Source organism: Panthera onca, chromosome B2 (assembly GCF_046562875.1).
Source record: "Panthera onca isolate mPanOnc1 chromosome B2, mPanOnc1 haplotype 2, whole genome shotgun sequence".
NCBI classification, from domain to species: Eukaryota; Metazoa; Chordata; class Mammalia; order Carnivora; family Felidae; genus Panthera; species Panthera onca.
The window spans coordinates 51,456,836-51,471,644 of NC_138343.1; the positions used below are offsets into that span (position 1 = coordinate 51,456,836).

A 14,809-nucleotide genomic window follows, 5' to 3' on the forward strand; every position below is an offset into this window, starting at 1 on the left:
CAAGGTGTAGAGGCTGTCATGAATATGACTTGTCCATGTACTATGATTTATGGATAGTGCATGAGGTTCAGAATTGGGCCACCAGTGTTCAATTTCCAACTTGACCATAGTGACCAAATACTGATCTCTGGGTGAGGAGGATATGGTTAAAACTTATAGAATGGGAAATGTGAACAATGTCCAAGGCAAACTATGTCTAGTTTTATGCTCAGAGTTGGCTTCCATCTCTATAAAATACTACTGAGTGACACCAAGTTAAGATGCAGGAGAAAAAACAGGACTGAGGAAAGAAGTGACAAATACAGTGTAAGAATCAGGACAACTCTACCAAGGCCAAGTAGGCAAACTAGAATGAGGAAGCCTCAGACTTCAGGGACACAGAGTCCAAGAAAAGAGCATGTGGGACATCCAATAGAGTAGAGGAAATAGGGAAATAATTATTGTCAAATTATCAGACAAGCATCAAATTCAGGAAATTCATAGGAACTAAGGAGCATAAAGGCTGGTAAGGAAACATATATGAAACATGGGTGATGATTCTGATACTAAAGCTACTTGCTATCTAGAGGAGTCTCTTTTTTGGTCTCACCCTGGAGGTTGATGATCCCAAGAGAGAAGATCTGAGTGAAAGTCTCCAGGCTAGGATAACCCAGATTATCAGCCTGCCAGCAATACAAGGGTCAGGGTCTCTGGCAGAGGGATTCTCTTAGCATATCAAGTGAATTTGGTGACATTTCTCCTCTCTGCCTTCATCTTTTTGCCTACTCCCACCAAGCTTAGCTCCTAAAGCTCCATGTTGGTTTTAGAACCTGGTGGGCCCCGAGTACTAAAGTTGTTGCATTGATTTCCTACCTCACAAAGGAGCAGAGGAGAAGGAGAAGGTAGAGTAGGAGAAGGAAGGGGAAATAAAACAGGGAGTCAAGTGAAAAAGAGAGACAAGAAATCTGGACAACTTAGGATCATGACCCAAATATCAGGTGTCTCCCTCATTATAGGTGGTTATAGAAATCAGTAGCTGCTGAGGCTTTGTTCTTATGCTGAGTTTACTGCAAGGATACTGCTCTCATACATATACTCCACTGTGCGACTTCATGCATAATTGGATGTTACTTGCTCATTTTTTTCCCTCTTGAGAGAAATCAGAGTTTCTTAAGTGGGAAATATTTCTCAGCCTGGGGAAGATAGAGACTCTTCTCACTCTGTACTTCCCTCGTTGACATAAATATGAAAGGCAACTGGGAAAATATCGATTGAAAAAGTATTGCAGAGTGGCATTTATTCAAGCCTCAAAATGTATCATGTGGTTTATAGAGCAGAGAGATAGACATAGTCCCTTAAGGCTTAAATTGTGAGCATCAGTGTTGATTGAGGAGAGCTAATTTACTATATTCAGAAAGGAAATGGTGTTGAGAAGAATGATTACGGCAAAATGCTCAGCCAGAGAAAGTGTCACAACTTTTTATTGAATTGTTGTTTGGGATGTTTTTGTAAATTTATCAATCATTTTGTGACATTTTACAGTGTAACAAGGTTTTGGTGTTTGTGAAACATCATTCTGAAATTGCCCCAAAGTAGATTTCTCTGTCTCTCTCATCAAACTGACATTGCGTACAAGTTTATGAATCTTGAATGACTAGTCTAGCTAAAACTCTTTTGGTTGCAAGTTACAGAAGTAAATTTGAGTTTTAAAAAGTAGAAAATCTTGTGTTAAAAAAAGGAAAGTCTCAGGGAGCCTCAGGACAAGAAATTCAGCTGGGCCCCAGGAATGTTTTAGAATTCAGTTCTGGAAAGCCCCCTAGTGTCTCTTCTCTCTAGGCTCCATGCACTTTGCTCTCTTTCTTGATCTCATCTGATATGCTTTTTATGGCAGATTAAGTCTTCTTATAGTTCCCAAATTGACATATTATAATTTCAACCTTCCCAAGAAATTTCAGAATGGTCTATTCCTTTTTCACATTCTTAGAAGAGAAAATCTGGTTTCACCTCCCTAGCCTTTTAGGTCAGAAGGCCATCCCTGGTTTCATTATACATAAAATGAACATAGTTTCCAGGGACCTAGCTCTGTGGATGTTGGGGCATGGGGGTAGTTTCCAGAAAAATAAATTGTTAAAGGCTTTGAGACTGTGCCAAATTCATCTCTTCTTCCCAGAATGAGAATGCTGCCTGGTGCTAAGGACATTCTCCATAAATATTTGTCAGATGAAATATTTATTGGCTGAATGAACTGGTGAGGATATAGGAACACATTTGGCTAGATAAATGAGGAAGGTTTTTGCATTTTGAATGTCATGATAATAGATCTTTATGAGTTCATTGATGTAATGGTTAACTTTAAAGTTATTTTAGTTAAAATCATTTGATTTCTAAGCTGATCTATGTATCGGTAAAATCATTTTAAAATTTAAAAATTATAATTTTTTGTGAGAACATTTGAATAACTTAACAATATACATATTCATTCATTTTAATGGTATTTATTTCTTTGTTTTTAAAAATGTTATTTGACATTCATGAAGACTAAGCCTGGAGTGATTCGCCCAGTACCTGTAAAATCCAAAATATTACTGAAAAAAGAGGAGGAAATTTATGAACCCAACCCTTTCAGTAAATACCTGGAAGATGATAGCGACTTCTTTTCTGAGCAGGTGAGCATACATAAGACAAAGTCTTTGATATTTTGACAAATAACTGTATAAGTAATGGAGATGCCTCTTGAGTATAGTATATGCAAGAAAATGTTCATTTGATTGGAGTATCCTTAGTAATAAGAAAAGTTCTAATTTTTGCATAATAAAAAGAAATTCATATATTCCTAGGATGATATCTTGAAGTATTTCAAATTAAAAAAAAAAAGTTTTTTCTACCTACTGCTGGCATTGTTTTGGGAACCACTCTCTATAAAAAAAAGGCATCATGAAGTCATTGGTTGGATGGGTCATACAGGTGTTGCATTCTTATTTCTAAATTCCTGCATCTTTTTTTAAGAGCTGCAATATTTGATATTTAGCAAAGGATCTATTGTACAGATGCATAGTAACACAGTAGAGATGATACGAACCCCTAGATTGAGCAGTAATAGGGGATAGGAGTTTAATATATTTTAAGGCTTTTTTGGTCATTTGGTTTATATGTAAAAAAGGTATATTGTCTTCCTCTTATATATCTTATATGTTGGAGGAGGTATAATGGAAGATTTTTGATGGTAGTTTGTAAGCTATTAGGGAAACATATGAAAATACACATTTATGTAGTATAAAAGTCCATAAATTATTTCAGAGAGAAACTCTGCATCTTTATTTATCCTATTAAAATGCAACAAATAGGCATGGGTTGTATATTTTATATCTCAAATACCATTCTATGGATAAGCAGTGGAAGCAATATAGAAACCTTTCCCCATACAACCAAGGAATGTAAAAACACTACCCTTGGTAATGTGTAATAAAATATACTTATGAAAGAATATAAGGTGATATACTCCTTTTAAATTTCACTTTGGAGATGATAATTAAGAATATTCTTGAAATATTTGTGAATCATAAGGAATATCTTATCTTCCACATACGAGCTCTATAATATCTCTCTAGCCGTCAGTTTCTTCATGTATAACATGAAGCATTCAGATCAGGTACTTTTTAAAGATCCTTCAAATTAAAAAATCTGGGTTTCTTAAAATCTAAGATTAACACTGATTGGGTCAGAGGTCCCTGAGTAGCCTTATAAAAATTCACCATAAATTGTTATACTTTTTAATTATAAAATGGAGGTGATATTTCCTGTTTATTTATATGTATTTTGTAAAGACTGATATGATTTGATAATTAAACATTTTAGAAGGCACTAATATCGTTGAATATGATAATTAAAGGCAGTTATTTTCATTATATAGAATAAAATGTAGTAGTCAATTTAAATTAGAGAAATCTTATTGATATAAATAGGATTGTTATCACTAATTCTACATGTAACAGAAATGAAAATTCATCATTAACAAAAACACTTGTTAAATATCTATTGCTTGCATGACACAAATATGTTAGAGGCTTAATGTGACATTTTAGACAGTATGGGATCATTATAAAAAGTATAAAAAATAATGTAGTCAAATGACAAAAATGCCAACAGTTAAAATAAACTTCACATATTATCCATGTAACTTACATTCTTCAAAATACCATCTAATGCTGTAAAATAATGATTTTGTCCTTTTATATTAGTATAATTTCAAATTTATGCATTTTACTTTAAACAAAACTCATTGTAGAATATCAGGTTATCTATTTATCACAATTTGCTGTCCTCAGAAATGATAAATTCTATTTTCAAGTTTAAGAAATTGTCACTAAAAGGAGTTGCCGTTTCTTTTCATTGCTTTTCCTAACTATACAGCAAGTTTAAAGCTCTGTTTATGCACAACATAAGCCTATGAATTTCCAGATAATTTGTGGAAAATTTGAATTCTTTTGCAAATATGGAGGTGCCATAGACATAATCGTATTTATATATATTTTTTCAATCAATTTATTCTTGTTTATATCCCAACTTCCTTGTGGAACATAAAAAGGGGTCTGCAGGCTGTCAGAATTGAAAGAAGTATGGCATACTACTTAAAAGTGACTTCCAAACACTGTCTGGTCTTACTCATTAACCTTGTATGAGAGGGAAAATAATAGAAACTTGGGGTCCTTGCATACTGGGCAACTACATGTACTATCAACTGGTCTCTTTATATTGAGTTCTAACTACCATCTTGGTGTGTCCAGAATCTACGATGGAGAAAGATAGCAAAGGCACATCGCAAGCGTAGATGCTTAGATCTACTTAAACTATCAATTGAGTAAGAGCAATTTATAATCTCAGCATTGCCACTTCATTAGAAGTTGAATAGAAGACAGTGCACTCAAGTTCACCAGTCACTATTGTGTTCTCCTTTACTACCGCCACAGAATAAATTGAATGGTTCTAAACTCAGTTGATCTCACCCACCCATGTAATGGAAAATTCTTTAGCCAGACAGTTGGGCCAAATTGAAGCAGCTCACATTCACTAATCTGCCTTGTACTGGGGACAGTTCCACATGACAGGAGATGCTGGATGGGATTGTTAAGTCAATAAATTTCCCCTAACAGCTTCACTGCCATAAAATATGATTTCAAAACTCTCTGTTACAAAATGTCAGACACTAAAGATGATGAGACCAGATGGAAATGTATTTACTGTAGCTTAAGAAGGTACAAGCAGGCAGCCTTTTGAACTGATAATGAACTGAAAATGTGCCTGGAGACAGCCTCTGAGTACTAAAAGCAAAGTTTGAAACCAAATGCATAATCAAATAATTGAGACTTATTAATCAACAGCTTTTACATCAAAATGGCATAGGCCAGGAAGCATCATTCTGTATTAGATGGGTTTTGTAACAAAGACTCTTCAGAATGAAGCTTATGCTTTTTTGAAATTACCTTTAAATCCATTATTGTATCAATCTGTGGTCCTTTTGACTTATTGCAAAATATCTCACACTCCACATTTGTATTTAAAACTATGGTGATGTACATTGAAGCATACTCTATGGATGATCAAGGTCAGAGTTGGAAAGTAATTAACAGAATTGATTGGACAAATGGGCATCCAGAAGACACTGAGGCTTAGAAAATCAATTCACTGATGAGAATTAAGATACTAAGGAGCCCAATGATTTTTAGTTTATCTGACTATTTGTGAGTTGGCAAAATACATTGATTGTTTTCTGGTCATTTAGTGTATCTAATTACATAAAGGTGATTTCTTCACTTAAGATCCTCAATTTAGTATAAAGAGCAATTGCTAACCTCATTTGTATAGAATGTTATATGGAATATTCTCTTGCATTCTTTATAAATTAGTAACTGAATCCATAATATTAAATATGCCATTTTCTTCTTAAACCTTAGAGAAGTATATAAAAGAAAGCTTTGAACAGAATTAAGGAGGAAATATTGTTAACTCATCTGATTTTCCTGGAAATTTTCTTTTTAATGAGGAAGAACACTTCCCAGATGTGTGCCTCTTCATTTTTATTTTCCTTCTAATTTGCTTCAATAAGCAAAAGAACATGTTTTGTGTGAAAATGACCATTTAGTGAATTTCCTCCACACCACTTCACAGAGAACATAAAGGAATAATTATAAGAAATTTTCTTTTTTGCAGTATTTTCAGTCTTTCTTTTCTTCTGATTTTTCTTAGACATCTGACTTCCCTACCAAACTCTCTGTTTGACATTCAGCTTTGATGATTATGTGGGTGACTTTCACATTTCTATCTAATTATTCATAAAGTTGGATTTCTACTGTGACCTTCCCCTTCACTTCCTTGTGTCGTGCACATGTTAATATTACAGAGCAAGTACTCACCGTTGTCCTAGGTGAAACTGACAATACCGCCTTTTATTCCAAATGACTTCTGGCTTTGTCATAAATTGCTGCTTTTTCAATAATTGTTTCTCAATCAAGATGGCTTGCTTTTTTTGTCATAAAAATATCTCTTATCATTGCTAACCTTTAATTAGAAATATTTTTGAATTTAAAATGTTTAACCTATTTAGGTCTAGAAGGATTAAGTGGTTTTCTGAATTGTTTTAAGGGAGGGAGAATTGAAATTCCTTGTGTTACATTTCTTTTGGAAGGGTTAAGACCAGAGATTTGGTTTCTCCACATTTTAGCAAGTTTATTCAAGTAATGAAATCTTTGTGAATTTTTTCTTCTTTGTTTTGTCTTCCTCCCTCCCTTCCTTTCTTATTTCCTTCCTCCCTCCCTCCCTCCCTTCCTCCCTTCCTTCCTTCCTTCCTTCCTTCCTTCCTTCCTTCCTTCCTTCCTTCTTTCCTTCCTGTATATGTAATAGGTAATAGACAATTTATCATAAACAGGTAGTATACTGCATGTAATAGATAGTTTATCAATATAATAAACTGTTTTCTTTTAAAAAAAATGTTCTAGAGAGACAGAATTTGCTTTTTCTCTGGAATGTAATCAAATAGGATCACCTCTTCAAATTAAAAATTTCATCTCTCCCTTTTTTTTTTTTTTTTTGGTTTAAGCTTTCTCTTGACCTTGTGTAATTATTGAAGTTGGGAGACTGTAATCAGGGTTGCAATTTTCTGTTGCAGTTGTCTACAAGCTAAGAGAAACTTATTTTCCTGTCCCCCTTCCTTTGCCTTCTATAGGGTTAAAGTCTCGAAGAGAGTCTTACTTGCTTTAAAACAAGCAAACACACAAAGAGGACCCATTGCCACTTTGATCATAATAGATAGAATTATTCTAATAATTCTAATAATTAGTTAAGCAACTGAATTCTAATAATTAAACTCTGAGGCAATAGTTGCTTAACAAATATTGGTAGATATGGGGTATCTGACCATACCCTAACCTACCAGGGAAACAAAGACAATCTGAAAGCTTTATGCAAATGTGGTCTTTGATGTTTTGTTAATTCACGATGTCCCCATCTATCTTTATTTAAGAGGAATGGCACTGCCTTATTTAGAAACTCTCATGTAAATCATGTTCCAGTTTTAAGATAAGGTCTTGTGAAAATTAAATATTCTGTGTTATTTTTCTCTGATGAATGTCAAAAGAGAGAAGGTAGCTGTGTAAAAATATTTTAAGTAATATCCAGAGTAAACGTTAGTTAGAGATTAGAAAATTGTATTTACTGGCAAGGAAAAAGATACCTTCTTATGCTTTACTTACAGAAGTAAACTCCCTGAGCTTTGAGTCAAGGTCAGCCTGTAGGTAGAACTCTAGATGGTAACAATCACAGGCCTTTGGCATGGTTTTGTCTTCTGGCATGCAAGACAGTCTGGTAAAACTAGTGCTCCTCAACCAGGACACTGTCTACAATACTCCCCTTCTTCTCTCCTTACAAACTTTCGGTTCTACAACTGCCTTAAAATGGTTTGGACGGTAGTTATTAATAGTGTTACAAACAAAAATAAAACCCGAGGCCCAAAATGGTATCAGAGTTTCCAAACCCCTGCTTAACACGTAAGTGATTTGTAGTTTCAACTTCCCTGGAAAATGTAGTCTTACCTTGCCAGTCAAGAATTTTTCAATCTGTGTCAATGAGTGCCTCTGGAATCATTTCCACCCACCAATGAAAGGGGAAGTAATCTGCATGATAAGGATACCTTGCTTTTCCCTTGAAAGCCACCTCCAAGGAACATTCCTTTTCTTTGCTAGTAATGTTCTTGCCCCACCCTTCTTATAAAAGGCTTCCCTTTTGTAGAACTCCTTAGAGCTCCCCTCTACTTGCTAGATGGAGTGCTGCCTGGTTCATGAATCATTTAATAAAGCCAACCAAATCTTTAAAATTTTCTTGATTGAATTTTGTTATTTAACAATAAATATCCTTAGGAAATGCAATCAGAGTGAGAGCCTTTTGATTTTCTTTTCTCTCTTGAACAATTTTCTTTGACCCATGACAAGTGGAATCAAGGTAGAAAGCATAGAGGGGGACCTAGTAAAAGTTGGATGTATTATCTGAATATAAATGCTAAGATTGATGTGTTTGAAACACATTATACTCTCTAAAGCACTAGGGACATTGTTGCTTATTTTAACGTGTGGGTGAGATTAGACAGTCTTTGATGACAAATGTAAAGGTCACAGCAAGATATATAAGTCTGAAAATGAGTTATGTGAAGAGAGTTGGAAACCTTCTCTTTTCTGTGATCCAAGATAAAATAATTTAAGGTGGGTAATTTAGGCAGAGAAAACAACAAATCCAAATGAGAAGAGCAACCAAAAGAATGTTTGGAGAGAATGAATCAGAGATAAAAGTGGTAAAAAAAAAAATGGTTTTTTGAATTTCATTAAAGAGCCAAACACAGCCTGAGTGAGAAGTCCAGCATATGGAAAATTGAATTCAGGCTGGTGAAACAGGTCATTTACAAAAGAATATATAGGAAAAAGAAAATGGAATACATTATACAAATGCAAAAATGTAGTTTTCTTTATTTCAAAGTCTACATGGAAAGGAAGATCTGTAGTAAATTTTAAATTCAAAATTGGTGATTCCTTAGGGATGAAAGAGCTGGCAGGTTTTTTGACTTTTTTGAAATAATGTTCTAATCTCCAAATATGGACATCCTAAGAGAAATATAATCTCTTGTAGCCAGGCCATCCAAATATCAATTTGTCTAATGGACCTTTAGACGTGTACTATGTTTTTTTTTTTTTTTTAAATCTTTACTCTTTCTTGAAAATAGAAAATTGCATTTGGTCTTAAAATAAACAACTCATGAGAAGCTGGATTGTTGGTTATCTTTATCTAGTAGAGCTGAGAGGCTTAACATACTTTACCTGTTCAAATAAAACCAAGAGTATATGATATCCATTGCATTTGGTACGTTCAGAAAAACAGAGGTGGTTTTTTTTTTTTTTTTTTTTTTTTTTCTTCAATCTTTGGCTAATCCATTTCTGGAAAATATTGGGTTCTCATGAATTGCATTTGATAGAAGAACCGGCCTTTTGCAGGGTATTGTAGGGTCAGGCTAGTTTCACCTCTGAATTTAGAATCCCCATCCAGGCAGGACCTGATGACCTTATTTGTTCTGATGTATAATTGAATCAAAAGAAAACTAGAACAGCTTGGTTTTGCTGGAAGAGTTCTGAAATCTGGTTTGTAGTTGTGGAAGTGTGATTAACCAGCTCTACCCTTTGCATTTGTGAATCAGGAAACTCATCCATGAAGTAAGGGGATTGGATGAGCCCAGTGGTTCTCAACTGGGGTGACATTGCCCTAAACGTTATTGGTTGTCACAACCAGGGATGCCTCTGGCATTTAGTGGGTAGGGACCAGAAATGCTATTAAACATTCTACAATATACAGGACAGTCTCCCACAACAAAGAATTTTCCTGCCTGAAATGTCAGTAGTGCTGGAATCGAGAAATCCTGGACAAGACCATTTCTTGGTTCCCTTCCAGCTTCAAGAATACTATGACTAATGAAGCTCAATTATACCCTGCTAAGAGCATTTCAGTTCAACTGACAGTGACTAGGTGTCTTCTTTTTGTGTCTTAACTAAGAATTTTTCCCTATTTGATTTGTACAAAGGAGGTAAGTAAGCCTCCATTTATGGAATCTCCCACGTTCCATGTAGCCTCTACTTGTAATGATAGCCCTGTTAGATAAAGGGAATACATTTTCATTGGCTCTAGATATTTCAGCAACGTTATGGCTTCCCCATCTTCCCAGACATTTATTCCTCATTCTTGTATTTCCCCACTTGTTAGATTTCAAGAAAATCAAACAAAAGGAGAAATTTTTGAATATCAGCCAGTCTGTATGAAAAATGCATGCTGTTGGATGGAGTCATTCCTGATCCTGGGCCTCATTACATACCTGCAAAATGTGGGCATTGTACAAAATACTTTCAACAGTGCCCTCTTACCCTGAAATTCTGTGTCTATGTCTTTAAATATTATTATAATATAATAAATAGTATTGAATATTACTTAAATATTATTATAATATGATAAATATTATTATTAAATATTATTTAAATACTATTGCATGATATTTCTCATCCTTAGGTGATTTGAAAAAGGAAAAGAAAAAAAGAGCAAGTGTTACTTAGGTCATACCTTTGGAGAGATGGAAAGTCTTCTACTCTCCTGCTTAGGTCAAAATCATAACAAATTGTTCTTATTGCTTGGCATGCAGTCCCTGCAGTGCTATGGTTTCCTGATGAATGGTGTTGCAGCTTCTCTCCACACTCATTCCTTTCTCTCTACTCATAGCATCCAACCTTTTAATGTTTGTGCCAGGCTCTGCAATAGATAGGAGTGACTCTACTGGAAAAGGAGCAGATAATATCCCTGCAGCATGAAGCTTAGATTCTAGGGGATTCTACATACTCTGAACTCTGACCTCAGCCTCTTTTTGCCACTCTTAACCTTCTCTGCAATCCTCCATACCTCCTCACTCATAACTGTCCACTGCACACTCAGGCTGCACCTGCCGTGGGCTGCTCCTCTGGTCCTCTGATCCATTAAGGGACTGATCTTGACTGCTAGTAACTGCAGTCCTTGACTCTTCTGCTTCCTGCAAAGGAAACTTTATGATAGAATGCAATGGAAAGAACATGGATTCTATGTGAGCCTAGAAACTGTGAACTTCAATTTCATCCTAGAAAAATGGGACTACAAGTTCCATTTGTAATGGTATGCATATTAATACCCATTTATGATTCCATGAAATAGTCACTGCAAAAGGGCTCTGGACACTTTCAAGGGAGTGCACATTTGAAATATTTATTGTTATTGTTTCCTTTAACATCACTATAATTTTGGAAGAAGGGCACTGACTCCTTGCTAAAGGGTCACCAAATAGGTTCTCCTTCTCCCCACTGTTAGGAGAAGTCACAGAAGTCTCTCTTCTATGTTGCTTTTTGACTTCTTCAATATAAGTTGTTCCTCTCCACCAAATACATGTAGGCGGGCAACCTAAGACAAGAATTAAACTATGTGTGTAGAAAAACATAAGACTCAGCATTTTAACGCTCTAGTGCCCACTGCGATTGATTACAGAATATTTTCTTCCTTGTCCTTTGAACACGTCGCCATCAAATATCTTCACGCTGATCTAGTTCATCTGCTCTGTGAAGCTTGCTGTTAGACAGTCACAGACTCTAAGCCCTAAATAATCCAAAGCCTATCTTCAAAATTATATTTTAATCATTTAAAAACTTTTTTTGGTGAAGGGGATTTGAAAAAGCTAAGCATATGCTATGTCTTTTCATACTTCGCAAGTTTACATTTTTTTGGTTCAAATGAGGATTTGAAATAGATAAGTGTGGCTTTAAGTACGTCTGTTTTTAAAATGCATATGAATTTTTCAGAATTAGGACTGATAAACAAGAAGTTATGCCATATGTTCAAAATTAAGAGACCTAATTTATCTTGGCTTGATCTTCGGGGAATGTAGATAATTACAGTCTCTTCTTGGTAATTTGGGGTTTCTGTGACAGTGTCTGTAAAATGCTGATACGCCTTTGGCTGAAGGAGTCACTGGTTACGAAATACGTTGTAACTGTTCTTGACTTTATGAAGGGGGAGGGTGTTGTTTCAAACCGAAACTGTAGCAGAAATGCTATAATTCTGATTTTTAAATTGTTACAAGCTCCAGGCAGGAAAGGAAAACTGAAAACAAGGGCTGTATTTAAAAATAAGAGGTAGAAGGGAGAGAGGATGTGGTTAAAGGCTCCAGCAATGTCACCCAGTGGTGCTCTGAGTTTCCAGGGGCACAAATAGCTGCATGTGTGAAGTGGGGACAGAGGGAGCAGAGAGAAAGTAGATTTTCACCCTTTACTTCGGAACCACAGAAAAGGGGGTAGCTTTCAAATGCCAGGATGGAACAAAAGAGTCTCAGATGTGCAGGCTTTAATGAAAAGAGCCCATAGTGCCTTAAAAATGCCCTTTGGTGTTGCAATGAAAACAGCTTTTGAAGTTAAATAGTTTGACTTGATGGCTGAATAGAAAGTAGGCTTTTTCTAGAGTGGCAAATGCAGTCGATATGGCTATAGCATTCATTTTTGGATGTCTGTGTCAATACTTAATTCTTCAGTATCTCCAGTTCTCTTAATAGACACAGCAAAATTAATGTATTCCCTGCATATTGTCCGCTACATTTTCCTCTAATGAACCAAGGTATTATTTGCTTCATAACTTCTTGTGATCTTTAAGGTTTTTAGGATATGATATAATCAACCAAAATAATTAATCCTTTTCTAAAAACCAAGCTCCTAAGTAAAGCTTATTTTACTCTGAAAAAATTTGTGCTGAGTATTTTTGTATTGAAAATGACAATTCTCAAGTAAATGAAAAACAGTTTACAGCATTTTATTAGAAATAACTGTTAACATATCTCACTGATAGAAACACGTATGAGACAATTTTATGACTCCTGTCCTTCCCTCAAAAACTAAAACATTAAAAGATTCATCCATTGAATGCTAAAGCAGGGTAGATGATGTTCATTTTCAGGAATCATTTAGAATAGTGATCTCCAAAGTAGTATCTACCAACCTCAAGATAATTCATTGGGGTGGAGGTGGGGTATGAGTCAGACATGGTAAAGATTTTATTGACTTTTTCCATCTAAAACAGGGGTCACCAACTATTACCTGTGGGCCAGATCTGGTCTACCGCCTGTTCCTATAAATAAAATTTTCTTGGCATACAACTATGTCTACTCATTATGTATTACCCAAGGATGCTTTCATGCTACCATGGTAATTGTGACAGAATATATGGTTTGTAAAACCTATTACATATACTAAGTGGACCTTCACAGAAAGAGTTGGCCACTTCCTGACTTAGAATTATAGGAAATATTTTAAGCTTTGCTGATTTATATGGGTTTACGATGGTGTCCTTTGTAAGCCTGAGAGCCAGATAGTCACAACGTATGCATTTTTAAAGTGAGAGTTCTGGGAAAGTGTCAGCTCTCCAGTTTGGTGCATTGAACAGAGAGCCCTCACTTGGCTGTTGCTTAAGCCTTTTGTCCTTGATGGAAGTTCATGTGCCCAGTTGGACATATGATTTATCACATTAACTATTTTTAAGTAAAATAATCCTCATAAAATTAACAAGTGGCTTTACTTTAAAAAACCTCCCACAAAATAATCTAAATTGAATATACCACTAATATAGGAATACATAGCAAGACGTGGCAGAGATGATATAATATCTATATGTAGTATAAGCTTTGTTAATAGCCATATTATTAATTCATTATTAATAATAATATACCCATTCCTACATTTATAGTTTTGTCTTGAGTTTTAACTAATAATTATATGATGGCATCATAAGATAGTTACAGAGTAGGCATCAGGACATGGAGAAGCTGTGTAATTTCAGTACTGTTTAAAGACATGAGGTATTTAATATTACAATGTTTAAAGTTTTATGGAAGTCAGTGATAAGCATCTTTTTTGAGGAATATTCATAAAGGAAAAATTAAAAACCCAATTTAATTGGAAATATATATGTTCTTCCTGCTGCATAAAATACTGTAAAATAATACACAGAAAACTATAGAATGATACACTGAAATTCATTCCTTTGATACCATTAGAAATGCTTTGAAAATGCTTTGAAAACAGCTCTGAATATTTAAAGCAGTAAGTAGTGAGCAAGTGACACTACATTGTAATTTTATGATGCAGTTAGATCAAAGTATAGATTTAAAACTAGTCTCATTATATAGCATTTGTGTTCTAGATATAAAATAAAAAGAAAGTGACACTTTGGGGACCTAAAAGAGAAATAAGTCAGAGAAAATTTACTCCCTAAAGTGAGTGACTTCTTTATAATAAAATTACAGTTCTATGGGAAAACTGTGAATGTATAATCAGCAATAGAGTATATGAAAACATTGTAGGTATGAAGTTGAAGTTACATCAACATCCACAGATAGTTATGATGACAGGGATGATGTAGGTGTGCACACGCGTGCACTATGAGAGCCTGTTATATATGTTACATTAATATATAGTTAAGATTCTTATATATAGTAATAGAAACATAGGGATAAAGCTATGTGTGTGTATATCTTTATAATAATGAGATGGAGATTATATATGTAATATATATTAAATACATAATATTGTATATTTATAATAATGAGATGGAGAAGGACCAATAAAATCTTTGGAGTCATTCGGAGGTTCTAAAGTTATCTTATGACAAAGTATTTTAAAAAGCAACAAACCTCAAGAGGAAATTCAAAATAAAATTTCTACCTGGGAAGAAATGAGAAAAAAAGTAA

At 34.7% G+C, this 14,809-nt stretch overlaps 1 protein-coding gene across 12 annotated transcripts in view; it reads left to right on the forward strand.

Moving 5' to 3' along the window:
- The window catches only part of MLIP (muscular LMNA interacting protein), a 248,873-nt gene that overhangs the window by 196,112 nt on the left and 37,952 nt on the right, over nucleotides 1-14,809 (forward strand). For all 12 annotated transcript variants that reach the window (XM_078447011.2, XM_060615772.2, XM_078447017.2 and 9 more), the window contains one exon: nucleotides 2,517-2,645. In XM_078447011.2, coding sequence (XP_078303137.1) covers nucleotides 2,517-2,645 — 129 coding nt within the window. The remainder of the gene's footprint in view (nucleotides 1-2,516; nucleotides 2,646-14,809) is intronic.